We start from the raw sequence: 18,452 nt of genomic DNA, 5'->3' as shown, positions 1-18,452 counted from the left end.
GCTCTATCTTTTGGTCTAAACAAACTGTGTGGACCAGATAAGGTGAACGGTAAGCAGGAGCGTTGAGCAGGAACAAACAGGCTGAGCTGTACAGTTATCAGGTGTTTTGGAAGTGATGCCGTTTTATTTTGGTAGATTTCTTTTGTACATGTCTCCAGAGTAGTTGGAATAGTTTGTGTTTCTTTTTTGTGGAAATTCCTATGTCACTGGTGGCCCAAGTCTTTTCCTAATGCCTGTGGGTTCCAGTAATTCGCTGGCTTCCGTTTAAATTTTTGAGAACTGGGCCCGACTTCCAAGAGAAGTTATTACTCAGGAAATTTCCTAAGATGGTCACCGAATTTTAATGCTCTGATTTTGGAGCGTTGTCTGTTAGATCTTTTGCCTCATGATGGAAAATACTCAGACGCTACATAAAGCCTGGATTGTTGCTTTTGGGAGATGTTCCATTATTCATGGAAATGTTTACAAGCCCACTCCCTCGGATCAGAGGCTACCGTAAACATCGATGCAACAGGATGCGTTGGTATTGACTCATGACTTGGAATGGAGCGTCTGCGGTGAAATCAGAGGGATAATTCTGACATTGAGAAGAAACTTTAAAATTTTGTTTTCTTTTAACAGAAGCCGCTTCTTTGTTACAAATCCTGCTGCTTAATTAGTCAAACTCTTCACTGGTGGCAACACAATCCTGTTGTGATTTTACTTAAGTAAGGCTAGCTGATAGTTGTGGGCTAAAATCTGAGCTTTTGTAAAGTTTTAAGCTAAGAACACATGATGGACTGAATATCTATTTACAAATTCAACACAATTATCTGTAAACAATCTGAAATATTACAACAAAAAGTGAGACTATAAAATGAGGAAATGTTGGTGCTAAAATCAGAGATCACCATAGTACAAAATTCAGGACTACTGTGGATTACTCAAACTTGATGCGTCTCTTCAAATTGATTAGTCTAAGATACGTAAGCTACAATCTAAAAATACTTACTTAAAATTAATTCTTAAATAATTTTTAACATCACTCAATCTTTCCCTGTGAATAACGACTCCAGATAATGTCAGTAACGTTTAAGTGTATAACACAAAATTTACATTTTGTTTGTTAAACTTTTTAAGTTACAATTTTTACACCCAAAAAGAGCTTATTTTATTTTGTGTGTATATATATATATATATATATATAATATATATATATATATATATATACTGCTCAAAAAAATAAAGGGAACACTTAAACAACACAATATAACTCCAAGTAAATCAAACTTCTGTGAAATCAAACTGTCCACTTAGGAAGCAACACTGATTGACAACGGGGACCCTCGTCGGGTCAATCAGTGTTGCTTCCTAAGTGGACAGTTTGATTTCACAGAAGTTTGATTTACTTGGAGTTATATTGTGTTGTTTAATTGTTCCCTTTATTTTTTTGAGCAGTATATATATATATATATATATATATAACCATCTGTTTTTTTTACTAAAAGTTCCTGGCATTTTCTGGCAAAGGACAAGCACTGCTATTGTGGGTTTTCTCACAAGTCTGGGTTTGTTTCCTCAGCATTTTCAGTGCAATCCATTACAGAGGAAACTGGTGTTTAGTTTCTTAGAACACTGAAAAAATAAAATAAAATAAAATAAATGCCAGGACAGCTGAGGTGAGCTGGAGTTATAATGCCCTGCAAAGTAGAAAACGTTGAAGAATTAAGGACGGCAAAAATAATAATATAAAATTGCACTTTATTTTGTGCACATTTTTTCTCCAAACACAATATTAATAGTCAAAGTGTAAATCCAAGTACAGATAGTTTTTGATGAGAAATACAGACTCTGACAGAACACTGATCACAGTGGGAAAACGAATCTGCATTATCATCACACTCAAAGAAATCATCCTAATTCAGGCTGCTATGCATCTTGAATTTTTGCAGTAATTTTCAAAAGTTTGAAATTAAAACATTTCAAGGTTCTTTGCTGTCGCGTATAACTTTTCGAAATAAAGTTATTGGCACTCAATTTGTACACTTTTACTTTACAGAAAGTACAAAAGCCTCACGATAACGTAGCTTCTGCCGAGCGTCCGAGTTTATAAACACAGGAGACGAGGCTCAGCTGTTCCAGTCTTGAAATCGGAAACAGTCACTGGCGATCTTCCAGACGGGCTGATCGCTGTTTGGTGAGGCCTGAGCTGTGAGGAGGAAATTCTGGTTGAAGAATCGCTGTTTGTTCCCTTCGAACTTGACGATCCCGCCAGTCACTACCAGCAACGTGGTCTGGCCTTGGGTTGCTTGTTCTGTGAAAAGATAATGTTATGAGGATGTTACGTTATCTTGTTGCGATTACATTTTTTTTTTTTTTGCCTAAAATTATTTAAACTTCGCTGACCATGAACCGGCTGGCAGTCCAGAGTTTGAACCTGGAACTCGCTGGATGGCAGCGACTCGAAGAACTCTCCCAGAGCGTCCTGTCCTGAGACCGCATTGCCGTTCCACACCAACGTGGCTTTGTCCAGGTAGAGCCGGGTCAGGTTCTGAAACGCACAGGTCAGTCAATAACAGCAGCCACCATCTTTAAACAGAAATCGGTCTCCTCTGCTGGACTGGGTCTGAAAGCGTTGGTAATCTCAAGCTAACGCTAAAAAAATTAGACAGGACTGAACCACTGGTTGTCTGTGTTGCTATTGAATTTTATTACATTTTTTATGTGACTATAATAGCCATTTATATTCCACATCCAATAAATTAGCACACTTATTCAGTGCAAAAAGATTTTTTTGAACAAATTGAGCAGTAGCACACTTATAATTGACACATTTTAAATTTTACGATTTTTATGAACATCTAACTAGCAATTTATAACTTCCTGTTTCCTCATAAGCATAAATCTGGTGGGGCACAGAGTCTTTTAAGCAACTAGGCTAGGTGAGGAGCCATGTTTATCAGAAGCTGCATTTTCCACGCCTGAAAATATAAATTCCTGCCCTACCATAATGCATACATACATAATACATAATGTGAGTTTTTTGGAGATTCAAAAGGGACTATAAAAAGTGTGCAAATCACATTAATAGAGGGTGTACCATCAGCAACTCTTTGAAATTTGAGGAGATTTCAAATAAAAATCTGTTGGACTATGTTAAACAGAAAATGATTCAAAATATGGCAAATTTAAACACAGAAATAGTTAATCATAGACAAAAAAAATTTCTACCATTGCCATTTCACTCCCCAGACCTAAATCAGTTTAAAAAAATAATTTTACGAGATTGTGCTAAGAGGAAAAATGTATCCATCCTGCTGTAAACTTGTAAAGCTATCCTAAAAGATAAAAAGGAGTTAAATGAGAGCTTATGTAAATGGAACTTTTATCATTTTTTGGTGTGAAACAACACAGCAACAAAAGATTAACTTATTTCAATGGGGTTTTTTTTTTCTTTTTACACAAAGATTTTGTCCGTTTGTCTGTTAACAGATCTGGAACAAAGATGTGTAGTGGATACCACTGCTCCCTACTGAGGGAACCAAGTAACAGCAGATTTTACTAGACTGCAGTTTTCCCACCTGAAACATACCCATAGGTCAGCATGCAAGGTGCAATGTAACTCGAGGGAACATGCTTGAATTTATCATTCTGGGAACAAAATGCTCACCCTCCTTTTCTTGTCCACACAGTCGTAGTAAATGTTAACAAACTCCTCGGCATATCTGCAAGACTGGTCAGCATGGGTCCGGAAATCCTACAGAAATGAGGCGGAGTAAATACAGTAAGAAGTAAATAAGCACAATGAATTTAATACTTAAACAAAATTTTGACTTGTCAAAGAAATTTTTTTTTTTTTTTAAAATAGGAGCACGCGCTCAGGAAAACAGCTAGCTAGTTAGCGGTTTGGCTAAAAAGAAATTAAAATAAACTTGTAGACATGTTGATAAACCTACCAGCGTGCTCGCCATGTCTGCTCATATATGGAACGAAACAAATAACAATGGGAAAAAGTAAGAGTTTATACGTATTAATTGTATATTCTTCTTTTTCCCTGTTTGATTTATTCAGCTAACAGTGCGTCCATCTTACATGTTTTACTTCCGCCTAGTAAATCTCGTGACTACCAAAATAAGATGTGCGTGCTGTCGATTTAGCAAAATTCAATAGCGCCACCTAGAGGGGGATGGTTCGAGGGTACCGGTAAATTCTCTTTTAAACATATTGACAATTGTTTTTAAAAAATGTAGAAAAAAAATCTTTGAGGAATGATATTTTATTTATTTATTCTCTTCATTTATTCATTTATTTTTTGATCAATTGTGTTTAGTTTTGCAAAGATTTTTGAATTTTCTTTATAAGAATATACTTAAGTATATATTTTTATTATAGTGTCTTGGTTTGGATGCTACAGACCAATTATCAGTGGCTGCCATCTGGTCACTCCTTAAATCCCCCACCCCCCACCCTGGAGGCCTCCCTGACCCAATTACTAATGTTTCTATGAATAAATAGGTTTCACGAGGAATAATTAACAATTATGACTAAGAAATTATACATTTATAAATGTAGAACTGATGCATTCTACGTTTGTCAAATTAAATTTACCTACACGACTAGTAAAACGACAAGCGTGTAGAAGATCAGCGTCTTATCAGGCTTGAGCAGTTGCGGACTTTTATTTTGAAGAGACCGACGTGCACCCACAACGGATGTGAAGCTCATAATTTCCTGAGTCATCCTCCAGCTTTTAAACGCAACATCTTCGGTCACCCGCACAGGATTCAACAACTTTACCGTCACATTCAAACACATTTGAGTGATGGAGAGCTCCGTGTCTAACGTGGAGGTTTGCAATTTAGCCTTCAGCGGGCAGTTTGACAAATTAAAACAGTCCATGCTGTCCGACAAAACACTTGTCAACAAAACGGATCAGGTCAGCGTCCCCCGCCTTTATGTGCTCTGTCGGGCTGCATCATTTGTGACTCGAGAGGGAATGGAGCTAATGACAGCTGTCTGTGGTTTCAGGACGGTAGGACCGCTCTCCACTGGTCTTGTTCTGCTGGACACACCAACATCGTGGAGTTTCTACTCAGCCTGGGGGTTGAGGTCAACCTGCAGGATGATGTGAGCTAAGCTTTAAATTGTGATGCATTCTCTCCGCGTCCTCCCAAGTGACGTGTTACCGTTAAGCTGACGCAAATGGATGTTATTTCAGTGTGATGTGTTATCCACTCCCTAGGCCCTATGGAGTCCTCTGCACATTGCTGCATCTGCAGGAAGAGAGGACATAGTGAGGTCTCTGATAGGCAGTGGAGCCCAGCTGAATTCAGTTAATCAAAATGGATGCACCCCTCTGCACTATGCCGCCTCTAAAGACAGATACGAGGTACAGTGTCGTTTGTGTAAAAACAGTTGCAAAAAAAAAAAAGTATGCGAAAGACTCCATGTGTATGGGAGGGTAATTTTATGACTTTCCATTCTTCATCTTGTCACATTTGGTCATCTGCAGTCTTGCTGCAGCTGCAGCTTTGGTCAGTTTTTGTTGGGGTTGGGTGTGACGGATCAACATAAAGTAGAGTAATAACTGAAGTGGTTCTCAACAAAAGTCCAAAAAGTGTGGCATGCATTTTGAGCCAAATGCTGTATATAAGCCTCTTGCCACTTGAGGTGCATCACTACCAGCATGTATTTATTTGTTTTTTTTTTTTTAAAGTTTGGCCACATATTCTTAATTGGGTTTACATCTGGACTCAAGACATGGAAAAAGCTTTACTCTAAATTGTTGTATTGTAACTCTGGCTGTCCATTTATGGTTGTTCAGCTTGAAGTTGATCGTTTTCTTTCATTATAGACTTTCTTTTTGCTACACCTCCACAAACGCAAGATTGGTTGAGTGCATGACTGTTAATGATCCCGTTAACAGATTTACAATTGATCCACAAGTTTTATATTTGCTACTTTTCCAGTTTTTGTTTTTAAATTTTATTTTTCTTCCACTTCACGAATACACGATACTTTGTTGATCTGTCATATACAACGCTAATAAGGTATATTAAGTTGGTGGAAAAAGTTTATGGGATAGAAATACATTCTTGAAGTATAAAGAGAAATTGATTATTAGAGTAAAAGGTGTCATTTATTCTCTGTACATTTCCTAAATCATAGCGACTTTGTTGTGGTAAAAATACAGCAATGATGTAATTATAACAACCTTATTCTGTTGGGTTTTTTTTTTTCTTGTTTTGAGTAAAAATATTTTATTTAGGAGTAATTTGAAAGATATTCTATTTGTGTATGAAAATGTAACCCAGCCCAGTTACTGCTGGGCTGGGTTAAGTCCCTGATGATTCAGGATCCTCACCCATCAGGAGTCAAAAATAATCTTATTAATCACTTTACTGCTGAAGTGAATTTACAGCTTTGTCTGATATAGATCTCCTTGCACCAGTTCTTATGATTAACCACAACCATTAATCAGGATGTGAGGGAAATTCAGTATAATTCAAATACTTTATTCGTCCCAATTGAGAATTAAATGTTGTAAATCGTATCATCCAAATATTGTTAAAGTGTCACTGTGGATAGTGAAGTTCTCAAAAGTCAACACTTAAAAGAAAGAGTGAGAAAAACATCTATTTAGCTTCTTTTTGCATATTATAAACACGAGTTCTGAACATTTTGTTTTGCCTACTTGGTTGTTTTTTTTTTGTTTGTTTTTTTAAATAAGCGCCAACCTGTCAGAGCTATTTTATACAGGAACAAAATGAGACTGTAAGCATTCATCATGTTGTAATCATTCTGCTACATCAGGAAGCACTTGAAAGAGGAGATACAGACTGATAAAATGTTTTAGATATGAGTATGAATTTTTTGAATTCACATTGTAAGGTGTGAAACTGTATCCATTCATCACTGCAGTGTATGAAGTGAACAAAGCAGCCTTTATTATGTTTGCGTTAAGAATGCAGGTAGTCCAACCACACCTTTGTAATGTGAACTGTGTGGGAATTTGTAATGCAGGAATGAAGACGACACGTAACCTTTACTCTTAGGTGCATTTTAAAGAATCACAAGAGAAAAACACACAATTTAAAACTCTCACAGTTTTAAATGGAAGGCGTTCTCTCTGGGATTGAAACGTTCAGTGTAGAACAGATTACAGTTCCACCAGGTCACTGTGCCGTCTGAAAGTCTTGAATGTGATGGGGAATGATTGTAAAAATCAGTTCCAAATTGAACAATGAGGACTCAGACATTTGAAATATATTCACTTTTGTTTGTTTTGAATCAGCTGAAATATTTAATTCTCCTGTCCTTCCTCACTAATAGAACTGATGAGTGTGTAGAGAAAGCAATCGGTAAACAAAAAAAAAAGAAAAGAAAATCAAGTAAAAATAGCATTGTGTTGGTTCAAATAAATGCCACAAATGCACACAGTAAAGAGATGACGTTGATCCTTTGTCCGGAAATAAAAGTTAAAACCTATCAATACATTGCCACAATCTCAAAATGACAAGCCAGGAGAGGAACAGGCAGCTTGTGGTAACCGGGAGAGTTGCTGAGATCCACAGCCATGTTAGTTGTTCATTTAAAGAGAATCTGGCCTATATGGAAGTGTGCCAAACCAAACGACATCCTGCTGGGATTTAGAGGAACCAGCAGTTACTCTGGAAGGAAGTGCTCCGATCAAATGAGACCAAAATAAACCAACACTCCACATCATCCTGAGGACACAATGCTGCAGTGAGTCAGTGGTGGCAGCATCGTGATGTGGTAGGCAGAGCTAAAAATAGTATGGTTTTAGCGAAGGGCTGGAAAATATTCTCCTGCTGCAGCAGGAATAGGAGAATTACTCTATAAACATTCATATAAATACACTAAAATAGTTTAGAGTTTGACCTAGTCAAAGTCCTGTCCTAAATCCAGTGAGAAATCTGCAGAACTTGAAAATCGATGTTCAGATGTTCACCCGAAAAGACTTGGAATAATTTTTGTAGCAAAACATTGTAAAGTTTTCCTTCCAGTTCCAAACGATTTTCCGACGTCTTAAACAAACAAACATTAGAAAGTAAGTTGAGTAAATTAGTGACGTTACAAAAGGTACTTTTTTCCATTAGTGCCAGTGGAAAACTTCTCGTATAGTTTCCCATTGGTCTCGGCCAAGCCACCTTATAGTTCTGCTCTCACATCCTACGCTGCTGGTTAAAATTTCCTCTAGGAAGTGGCCATCGAAAGAAACCCTTGTGGGCGCCGAAACATCAGTTGAGGAAATGGGCTTTTCACGTTTAGGGGGAAGCAAAGTTTAAAACGGGGTTACCCATGACTGGCGTGCGAGACAATTCTGTCCCCTGTTTGCAGATCGCCTTGATGCTGCTGGAAAATGGAGCGGACCCCAATGCTACGGACAAGTTGGCCTCCACTCCCCTGCATAGAGCGTCGGCCAAGGGCAACTACCGTCTCATCCAGCTGCTTCTCAAGCAGAGTGCCTCAACAAACATCCAGGACTCGCAGGGCAACACGGCGCTGTACGTGTGCAAACGCATTTGTCCAAAATTGTCACAATTTAAATGTGTAGAACGAAAGCCGTAACATGTTGACAGACCAATAGGTCATCAGCAGAAGTTTTTACCTGACTTTTATGAAAACATAAAGGCACCAATTTATATATTTTTTCCTCTTACAGCCACCTTGCGTGTGATGAAGAGCGTTTGGAAGCAGCCAAGTTGCTGGTAGAACACGGTGCCAGCATTTATATCGAGAACAAGGAGGAGAAGACCCCCCTCCAGTTGGCCAAGGGCAGCTTGGGGAACATACTCCGCCGGATTGTGGAGGGGTGATGCTTTCACTGACTTGCTGGTCGTGGTTTGGTTCAAACCGCTACCGTCGCATCCCGATGAAAACCATCATCTCACTCAGTCCTTCTTGAGCAGGCCCGTTGTTATTTGGTCTGGCCGGTGACATGTGAAAGGGGCATTGGTGTTGAAAAGCGGTTGAACTGTTTTTGAGGCTGATCAGTACCTCCTGTTGGGGCTTAGAGACTGACGTGTCTAAGCACAGTTTTTGCAGCAGCACAGAGTGTTTTCTGTGAAAGTTAAAGTGTAGAAATGGCAAAAACGAAATGTCAAGTGGTGATGAAATCTGGTTATAATAAATTTGTTGTACCTAAATTAAAAAAAAAGTGACTTTGTTGACTGTTTTTTGTCCTCAGTGTTTATTACTTTATTTTGTAGTGGAGTCGCACATGGCTCTGTGCCATTCTTTTTTAAACGTCTTCAAGGGTTTTTTCTAAAGGATATTGTCTTAAGTTTGTTGTTCAGCAAAGTCATAATTTAACTCCAAGTGACTTGCAGCACAGCTTCTAAAGTCAAGGTTGACCTTAAACACATCAGTAAGTTCGAAGTTACAACAAACATCTATTCAATTTGATCCATTTTGGTCCAAATTCATACTCAATTAATCCAATCTCTGACCACCCAGCAGTGGAAACTATCGAAATTTATTGTCTTTCTGTCTTTAAATCTCTTATCAAACACAGCCGTAGCTTAAAAATAAAACGTACTTTACAATTTGAAAAGTAAATGCAGGTTTCATTCATCACCAGTGTTCAAGCATCCTGTGGTTTTGCTAAGTTTTGGTTTCAGGACCGCATATTTTCTGTCAGTGTTCCCTGTGGTTCCCTTTCGTTCAGAGAGAAATGCCAGCATGAATGCCATTTTCCTTAGACGCAAAGAGTAATGGCCGATAATGCTGTCCCTCTCCCTCTTATTGCTGTGCACTGTTGACCAGCTGGCTAAAAGATGACTTAACACTTTTTCTGTTTTTTTATTGATTTTTGCTTAGAAAAACAAACAAAATTCAGCTGAAACTACAACTGGCAAGCTATGACTAACTTACTAGCCTATGTCAGCTTGTTAGACTTGTGTTACTCTGTAAGGGACACAATGTCAAAAAGTGTCATATTTTTTGCCATGGTCCCAATGCTCCCACCCGTGTGCAGTTTTTCTTTCTACATTTTTGCATAAATCTGCATTAGAATCAAAATAACAAAGATGTTCTAAGTAAAACTACAGTAATAACTATTAACCAATGTATCGTTTTAACATTAGAATAAAAAAAAATTCTTTATTTTGTACTTTTGTTTTAATACAATCTGGTACCTAAACATTTTTAATCAAGGCTGTACCTGAAGAGCAGTTTTGGTAGACAATGGACGTATTGTGATTTGAACAGCGGGAGTTTCGATACCTGTCGTACCAGTAATAACTATGAAGGTTTTTCAAACATAATCAGTTATCGCAATAAGTGGAAGACCCTTATAACCATGTATAGTTGAGTCAGGCCATGCCAAACAGGCGTTAGTGGGAAACGGCCATGAATGATTTTTGGCCGGTGACAAAATGGGTGTTGCCTCATCGATTTCAACCTCATGGCCACCACAAATCTGTTTCTACAGTCATTTGCATGAAAGTGTGGTGATGAAAAAAAAATTGTAAGTATGCTGTGAATGTTCCCTGTAACAGAAACTATTTGTTCTGAGATAACTCATGAAGTCATCTCAGTGAAATGTATACAGCAAGTGCTGGTTTCACACAGATGTCAAGAATCGTCCCCCCCACACGCACGGACAAATCTACAACTACTGTTTGAATTTGAAAGGAGAGGAAAGAGTACAGCTTTCTTATATACTTTTTTATAAATTATATAACTGGACTAAATCTGTGTAAGTTGCATGGTCAAATTTAAATAAACTCAGATTCTGTTAGAGGGCTGAAATATACATTGGTGTAAAACGGTGTCTTTGTCATCATGCTTAAATATTTTACATCATGAAACAAGTTTTATTTTCAGACCTAAACGATGCAAAAAGCTGTTTTCAAATAATTTTATTCAGAAACAGAAAAAAAACTGTTAATGTTTTGTCTTATTAAATATTTCACAGACTCACTTTACAACACTCTGCAGTGATACACCCCTGCATTGTATTTTTTACCATATCGGTATTGGTCCAATGGATAATATTGGGCCGATATTATCAACCAATATTTACTTCCATCTTGTTGCTGTTTGTTTCTGGAGGGGTAGGGTAATAGGGGTGAACATTTTAGCATGTCCTTTACCATTTATCATGATATTCTTTTGTCACAATAAGATTTAGATTGATTGTTGTCATGATAAATTTCAACTGATGTTTAAACACCCCCAAAACAGTCTAAATTTTTGAAATTGTTAATTTGATCAATTTTAGTAAAGGTGTACTCTGAAACATCTCATAAATATCACATTTGAAAATATGATTAAATACAGTTACTGTTTAACTGAAACAGAGACGCTGTGGTGAAGCCAGTGGTGTGGTAATTTTTTCAAAAGCGTAGTGAAATATGTAAACAATATTGGTAAATATTGATTATCAGCCATAGTTGTAATATTAATATTGGTTATCGATATCGACCCAAATTGCGATCTGTGCATCACTATTTTATGTCACTTTATAGTGAATCTACATAATGCGTTTTTCTGTTTGAATTTCTTTATATATATTTTTTTATTTTCAATTATATGCAAACTTTGCCAAACATTTTTCTCATATTTTGAGTGAGGTCACATCTCGCTTAAAATAGTGAAAGCATAAAAATTCCATTCAAACGTGTCTCGTGACGTCATCACGCTGCTGCGCTCTGGAAAGGGAGGAACTGCATATCTTGTTCCACACGACACGAACAGAGGGGTTATAAAATAAACGGCCTCCAGCAGTCATAGTACTTCGCTGTGGGTGGTGATATCATTAAGACTGATTGAAGTAAGAAATTACCGACCCGTCCCAAAGACGTGAAAAAGGTAGATATTGAGATTTTCTTACCGATGCGGAACTGCGTATTTGCATAAAGTAGCATCGTGCTAATCTAACTAGCAAACATAGCTGCTGGTTGACACTCCGGTTTAAAGGACACTATTAGAAACGGGAGCCAAGGTTAAAGTCTTCAGTTGAGAACTTCAACTGAACACATTGTTGTGAATACTTTTAAGAGGATACTCTGCTTTGTTTCACATGATTCAGAGTTTGTGTAATATGTCCCGTGGAACGGGATTAAGGTGACGGTAATCAAGTTTGCTTTCCTCTCCGACTTTAAAATTAAAACAGTTTTAAAGCTAATGTCCATTCATAAATGTGGGCGTGCGTTTACTGGCACATGGTGGTAAAGTACCTTTTAAAAGTTTCCACTTTCAGTTTTAATAAAGCGTAGGTGGTGGAGCGGGAGAAAAAGCCGTGAGAATTTAATCGTGTTGCCGACCGAGCTTCCTGATCTGATCACAGTTTTCTTGGGAGGAATTTCGACACGTATGCAGTACAAAGATCACAATCAATAAAGTAAACACGCCGCCTTTTACAGCAGCTTCACACCATCCCCAAACTGATCAATGCTTGTGTATAATTAATAGGTTTGACCTTCACATCATGATTTAAAGGCATGTCCACACCGGTATGGCAACAAGGTAGTTGCAATTAAAGCCACCCTGATTACGCAATTAAATTGTTGCCATGAATTCCTAACATGTTTGCCCACTTCCTGAGTGTCAAGAACACAGTGTACCATTCTGTCCATAAAATATGTTGTGTGCTCATCATGGTAACTAATTGCATCTATGTTCTTGGAAACGAAACGTGTTTTGAGTTACCCCTCAGTGCTCAGTGTCGCCCTTTGAGAAAAGTTATTATTACTGTCTTGTAATGGAGTCATGAGTTACTCCCTTTGGAATGTCCATCCCGCACATGGTCTATTCAGCGTCTGCATGTGATAAACGCTCGGCTGCCTCTCTTAAAGGACCCATTTCAAAGCTTACATATTACCCAACACTTTCTGTTTTTCCTCCTCAGATATCCTGCCCCTCTGAAACTTTTACCCACCCAGCAATTTCCTCGCCCAATTATGTCTGAGCAAGGCGAATACAGCAATTTGGAGTCAGACTGTCCTGACTTCTCAAAGTTTGACAATCGCTTCCATTCTTTCCGGGGATCCACCCTGGCTCGACAAGTCCCGCCCGAACGGCTGGCGAGGGCGGGTTTTTACTTCACCGGCGACGCAGACCGCGTCCAGTGTTTCAGCTGCAATCAGACTGTGGAGAACTGGCATAGTGGAGACACGCCTGTGCAAAGGCACAAGGAGGTAAATATATTTATTGGTTACAGTAAGAACAACTTGTGTTTTTTTGTTGTTGTTTTTTTGTCTCATTTTTCATGTTGTAATCATATGTTTCTTGCCTGTGTAGGTTTCTCCATCATGCCGGTTCCTCGTGTGCTCCCACCCAAACAGCATGAAGCCGAATTACACTACCCCCCTCATCTACGACGAAGTTGCAGAAGATATGCAGTACCGAGTCTCCACTGGTGAAGTGGTCGACGAGACCCTCTACCCCAGGATACCTCACATGAAGAGTGAACAGGCCCGCCTGGACACCTTTTCTTCTTGGCCCTCCACTGCGCCCGTAAGACCCAGAGACCTGGCTCAAGCCGGCTTCTACTACTTGGGACAGGCCGACCGGGTGGAGTGCTTCTGCTGCGGCAACAAGCTGAACAACTGGGAAAACGGAGACCGCCCTTGGGAAGAACACGCCACTCACTTTCCCAACTGCTTTTTCATCCTCGGCCACGACGTAGGGAACAACCCGCTGCTGGACAACGCAGATGAGCCGATGTGGGAAGATCAAAATGTGAACCGGGGGAGAAATATGGAGACTTTCGAGGGGAGGCTCAGTAGCTTCGCTCATGTTCGGCACCCCGTCGACCACGAGAGGCTCGCGAGAGCTGGTTTCTACAGCACAGGTAGAGCACAGATATGAAATGGGAACAGAGAAAGTGTTTAAATGCTATTATGGCTTTAACATAGAAATGTTGGCATTGTCTTTTTTTTTTTTCTTTTTTTTTTTTTAGGGCAGGAAGACCAGGTGTTATGCTTCCGTTGTGATGGAGGCTTAAAAGGCTGGCAGCCTGATGAAGACCCCTGGGAAGAACATGCTAAAGAATACCCAGGGTAAATGCTAATGCTAAATGCTTATTTTTTTCTGGTTGTATACCTACAGTCCATCCACATGGATATTATTGTTGCTGTCTTTCTATTGATGCTTAAATGTTTTTGTTTCTCTCTCTCTTTTGATTAGATGCAGCTTCCTGTTGGAAGAAAAGGGAGCTGCTTTTGTCAACAGCATTCAGCTCAAAGGAATTGAACAAAGTAGTGCTGTGAGTATTTTTTTTTTCCATTTTATGTTTGATTACCTGTCATGTTTGGATAAATTTATGAGGAAAAAGACACTCATTGATGACAAATGTCTGACTTCCAGAGCTTATATTCTATGACGGTGTCAAAAAAACTAGGTTTGAATTTCTAAGGAATAAAGCTTTTCATGTTAATAGATCTATAAATTATGTTCAGTTTCGATTTGTCACATCACAACTTAGGTTTTTAAGTTACTGTCAGAATTTATAAACTAGTCAGTAACTAAATTTTATTGTCTAGGTTTTCTTAGTTCATGATTTTAAACTGGACCTTTGGTTCTTAATACGAAGCAGATTTCTATTTTTTTTTTAAATATTTTTGCAAAAACAAATTTAAAAACGGGTATCACAATTGTGCTTTAGAGATTAGGATAACTCGGGCCTAGATTTTTCACTAAAGGTGCTCAAATTTGGTCCAAACACCATTAAATTTTGGTTAAATTTTACCACATTGTCCAGTGGATGCTAACAAGCATTACGCTAGTTCAGGATTTGTGAAATATATAGATAATAAAAGTCAAGTAGATGCATGTTTTGTTCCTAGATGTCCCAAGACCTTGAAATTTGAGTTGGGCAAAGAATGAAATTTTGGATTGGAAAATATTAACAATACTGTAATATTAATTTTAAATGCAACTTTTGTTGCTGGAGTTGGGTTTTAGTAAACCTTGTACATTTTTTTTTATGCGTATCTAATGCTATTGGTTAGCACTATGAGTGACTTGGAACGCGCTGTCATTCATAACTTTGAGCTGTTGTAAAACATTCCTGAACACTATGCTACGTGTTTTACTAGCATAACATTGATGCCTTCTAGCGTGTTCTTTTTGAAACAAAATGAATGACTGATTCTTGCATCTGTTTGTGTATGCGAATGTTTATTATTATTATTATCAGCATCACTATTGTTGTTTCTTTGCATTAATTCAGTCATGTGCTGAAAATGACTCCCTGTTTTTTCTCCTAGGCTTCAAGTCATCAGAATGGATTTTCAACCAGGGAAGAAGGTAATTATTTGGATATTGTAATTTAATTAGAAAGCCCGAAAATGAATTGAAAACATAAAAACTAGATTGGTACTATCCAATGAAATGAATTAGATTCTTCAATAATGACTGTTGGTAGAAAATACTCTAAAATTACCATCCTTTTTTAAAAAATTTATTTAGAAACCCTGTTATTACAATTCTGTGCATTTCTCTTTTTGTATAACAGAGAACTTAATGATTTGTAGTAGAATTACATGCAAGCAGCTGGGCATCGTATAATTTCTTTAACCTGTTTCTTTCAGACGAGGACCCAATGGAGAAACTAATGAAGCTGCAGAGGGAAAAGCAGTGCAAAATCTGCATGGACAGAGATATTTGCATCGTCTTCATCCCCTGCGGTCATCTGGTCAGTTGCAAGCAGTGCTCGGAGTCACTCGTCAAGTGTCCGATCTGCTGCGGAGCTATTTCACAAAAAATCAAAACCTACATCGGTTAAGGGAAAATACAAGCTGCTGTCTATCATGGATGCTGCTTTATGTTCTAAATGTTATCATTTAAAGCAGGTGTGGTAGGTAAGTTGTTCTAGGTGGGAATTTCTAGATTTCACTAAGAATAGCAACAAAAAAGGTGGTCATTACTTTTTTTTTTTTTTTTTTTTTTAACTGACAGTTTGACTACCTGTAGATGGCTTTGTGTTTTCCTCTTTTCCCACTCATAAGGAAACTATGCTTCAGCACCTTGTTGGCCTAAAAAAGTGTGTGTGAGCGTGTGTGTATATATATATATGTATGTATGCATGAGGGGTTGTGAAACAAATTAATGTACTAGTTTCATAATACATGTATATTAGATGCCCTGTAATATACTTAATGTTGTAAATGCCTTTTAATTATACATATATATTTTAAGAAACCAATATTTTCAGTCGCTTGTATAGTAAATAGCTGTATATTTTATGTATAGCGTGTTGTTGTGTCTTTGTTTTAATCTGTGTGACATGAATGTAAATACACATTTTGGGCAAACATGGTTTTCTTCCTTTTCTCTAGTTTTGTGTGATGACTCTAATTTTGCTTTATCCTAAGTGAAGCGTCTGAGGGGTTTCATTCACTTTCATTCCTAATGCACAGCCTGAAATGGGATTTGATCATAATGTCTTGATGTTGGAAGATGTCAATTTTTCATCATGCAATATTTTCTGTAACTTAAATAAATCTTTAATAATTTGACTTGAGCTGCATTTGTTTTTTGTTTTTTTTATAGCTTCAATTTCAAATAGGAAAGATTATGTTGATTTGAACACACATGAGATTTGAAATTTAGATGCTTCAATATAATATGGGCAGCAAATTCATTAAAGCTGCTTATTGGCATAAACTGACCTTTTACTCTGACTGGAGTGCAGACGTGAGGTCAGCAAAATTAATTGATGGCAAATTGACGAGTTGTGATATTTTTGTATATTCTTAATATTGTGGTGTACCTTTTAAAATTCTGGTTTGTTACTCCTTATTTTAAAGGGGGTGATACAGGTGATCCAGTAAATACCCAGTCTTACTGATTTAAAATAGGTGTAATCAGTTTTAAAAGCCTGTCTATTTGTCCATTCTGTTCAATTGTGCGCTTTAAATTTCCTTATTCCTTACCCGCGTTAAAATACGGGTGCAGTACCTATCGGTGGCCACTAGATGTCAGGCCATCGGCTTTGTTGCTAAAGAGGTCGATGTGGCCGCTAGGTGGTAGCTCTGCACCAGGATTTCCTCCTCCTAGGTCGTCGAAACAACAAACCGAACTACGGAGCGAGCGGGGTGAGAGAACGTCCGAAACTGCCTCTGACCGCGACTTTTAAACTCTTTTTTTAACAGATTTGTAGCGGGATTGGGCGAGAGACTGGTTAAGAATAATAAAAGTTACGATTGTGCCCCGACTACGTTTTACAACAAGGTAAGTTAGCTGTAAAATGGCGGAGAGCTATGTGGAACTTAGTTGATTTGTATTTTGCTAGCCAGGCTAGCTGTGGAGGAGCCCAGAGCGCGGATGTCTGCCTGTACCGAGTCGCTGCGCTAGCTCGCGGTACAGAGCTAATTTGGTCGCTAGCTGGCTAGCGGAGTTAATTTTCGGCACAACTGCTGAAATTACACAATTTGTGACATAAAAAAGCGCTCTATTGTTTTTATGTGCACATTTACCCGCAATTTATTTGTAAACAAAGTGTTTGGTGCTTATGCAATACGGTACTGGAACTCCCGAGGCAAGATGGAGGACGCAAGGACGTGATGTTTTTTTTAGGTAAGGCTAGCGCTAGCTGTTAACATGGCTAACTAGCGGTGCTTGTTATCCGCTTGTTAAATGCAGTTTAACTATTAATATGTGCTTACTTTGGGACACATTTTGTCTGTAAGTGCTATGTGGAAAAAACGGACTGTATTCTCACGTACAAATGGTTGATTAGCGTCATTGTGTATTGGCTAATTTTCTTTTAGCTTAGGCTAGTACAGTAGAGCTTACGTTGTTTTGTTGTTATGATGTGGTCTTACAGACGTAGCGAACGAGGTTTTAGGTGGAAAATCTGTCTGAAATACTTCGTAAATGTTCGCCGCCTTGCTTGCTCGACAACAAGCAGCTAGTTTTAGCCGAGTCGTGCATGCTTAGTTCATCAGATCTCAACTAGCTGACGTCGAGGAAAAGACGCCGAGATCCTCGGTTCCTTAGCTGGTGGCGCTAGCACCAGCGGCGCACCGGTGTCAATTTTGACAGGAGCCGACGAAGAGCGCAGCTGCGTCGGCGTGGTTGGAGGGAATTGAGACGGTGATTTTTTGAAATCGCTGTTAGCCTCCATTCACATGGACCTGGTTCAAGGCTTCGCCTCTCTCGACATGATACTCTGTTGCTTCTCTGTTACAACTTTATAAGCGGCGCAGCCCGATTTGGCGCCACTTTTTCAGTCTACACCCATAAAACCGTGTCGACTTGTCAGGTACGAGCCCATCACGAGCGGGGAAACGCACTTAATAGTAACACCTGAAGAAATACTGTTTTAAGATAAGTTGCTACCAAACGCATGTTTTCAATAGTTTGCCCTGCGCTTTCGTTTCCTTTTTTTTTTCTTTGGATGTTTACTCGTATTTTCTAAGGAACATATCTTGTCATAAGCGCCGCTTTGCGCATGCAGAACATCGAGATCTTCTAATTGAGTTAATTCCAATCGTTTC

General features: G+C 38.5%; 4 protein-coding genes across 8 annotated transcripts in view; 3 read left to right on the top strand and 1 right to left on the bottom strand.

Annotated features, from left to right (window-relative positions):
- Positions 1-1,723: 1,723 nt before the first annotated feature.
- nxt2 (nuclear transport factor 2-like export factor 2) lies at positions 1,724-4,105 on the bottom strand. The gene is made up of 4 exons (XM_081611771.1): positions 3,936-4,105; positions 3,650-3,736; positions 2,386-2,530; positions 1,724-2,293 (listed from the first exon to the last, which is right to left on the bottom strand). Exons 1-4 carry the CDS (start codon positions 3,948-3,950, stop codon positions 2,109-2,111), a joined length of 432 nt encoding a protein of 143 aa, XP_081467897.1. The 5' UTR covers positions 3,951-4,105; the 3' UTR covers positions 1,724-2,108.
- Positions 4,106-4,675: 570 nt separating this feature from the next.
- Positions 4,676-9,178, top strand: psmd10 (proteasome 26S subunit, non-ATPase 10). The gene is made up of 5 exons (XM_008419603.3): positions 4,676-4,915; positions 5,008-5,106; positions 5,222-5,368; positions 8,341-8,507; positions 8,666-9,178. The coding sequence occupies exons 1-5, from the start codon at positions 4,802-4,804 to the stop codon at positions 8,817-8,819; spliced, it is 681 nt and encodes a 226-aa protein (XP_008417825.1). The 5' UTR covers positions 4,676-4,801; the 3' UTR covers positions 8,820-9,178.
- A 2,471-nt stretch (positions 9,179-11,649) lies between these two features.
- xiap (X-linked inhibitor of apoptosis) lies at positions 11,650-16,474 on the top strand. Of its 2 annotated transcripts, none has more exons than XM_008419604.3 (7): positions 11,650-11,817; positions 12,857-13,145; positions 13,249-13,801; positions 13,910-14,009; positions 14,137-14,215; positions 15,219-15,258; positions 15,543-16,474. In XM_008419604.3, the coding sequence occupies exons 2-7, from the start codon at positions 12,909-12,911 to the stop codon at positions 15,734-15,736; spliced, it is 1,203 nt and encodes a 400-aa protein (XP_008417826.1). In that variant the 5' UTR covers positions 11,650-11,817; positions 12,857-12,908; the 3' UTR covers positions 15,737-16,474. The 2 variants fall into 2 exon arrangements, with proteins under 2 accessions (XP_008417826.1, XP_008417827.1); XM_008419605.3 differs by lacking the exon at positions 11,650-11,817 and adding an exon at positions 11,839-12,349.
- Positions 16,475-16,908: 434 nt separating this feature from the next.
- The window catches only part of stag2b (STAG2 cohesin complex component b), a 28,148-nt gene continuing 26,604 nt past the window's right edge, over positions 16,909-18,452 (top strand). For 2 of the 4 annotated variants that reach the window (XM_081611768.1, XM_081611765.1), the window contains exon 1: positions 16,917-17,184. The gene's annotated coding sequence lies outside the window, so the exon portion shown is untranslated. Of the gene's footprint in view, positions 17,185-17,258; positions 17,530-18,452 lie in introns of those variants that run through there. The other 2 variants (XM_081611766.1, XM_081611767.1) reach the window with 2 other exon arrangements.

Source organism: Poecilia reticulata, chromosome 10 (assembly GCF_904066995.2).
Source record: "Poecilia reticulata chromosome 10, P_reticulata-male-v2, whole genome shotgun sequence".
Lineage (NCBI taxonomy): Eukaryota > Metazoa > Chordata > Actinopteri > Cyprinodontiformes > Poeciliidae > Poecilia > Poecilia reticulata.
Note: the sequence above shows the minus strand (reverse complement) of the source record. Positions and strands in the feature narration are given on the sequence as shown.

Bases quoted from the DNA above. Each gene is read 5' to 3' on its own strand.
- nxt2 (XM_081611771.1), bottom strand. The intron at 2,531-3,649 runs GTGAGCATTTTG...TGTGCGTTTCAG, and splicing joins GTGTGGACAAGAAAAGGAGG to AACCTGACCCGGCTCTACCT. The intron at 2,294-2,385 runs GTCAGCGAAGTT...ATCTTTTCACAG, and splicing joins GGACTGCCAGCCGGTTCATG to AACAAGCAACCCAAGGCCAG.
- psmd10 (XM_008419603.3), top strand. From the start codon at position 4,802: ATGGAGAGCTCCGTGTCTAACGTGGAGGTTTGCAATTTAGCCTTCAGC. The intron at 4,916-5,007 runs GTCAGCGTCCCC...CTGTGGTTTCAG, and splicing joins TTGTCAACAAAACGGATCAG to GACGGTAGGACCGCTCTCCA. The intron at 8,508-8,665 runs GTACGTGTGCAA...TTCCTCTTACAG, and splicing joins TCGCAGGGCAACACGGCGCT to CCACCTTGCGTGTGATGAAG.
- xiap (XM_008419604.3), top strand. From the start codon at position 12,909: ATGTCTGAGCAAGGCGAATACAGCAATTTGGAGTCAGACTGTCCTGAC. The intron at 14,010-14,136 runs GTAAATGCTAAT...TCTTTTGATTAG, and splicing joins CATGCTAAAGAATACCCAGG to ATGCAGCTTCCTGTTGGAAG. The intron at 15,259-15,542 runs GTAATTATTTGG...TGTTTCTTTCAG, and splicing joins ATTTTCAACCAGGGAAGAAG to ACGAGGACCCAATGGAGAAA.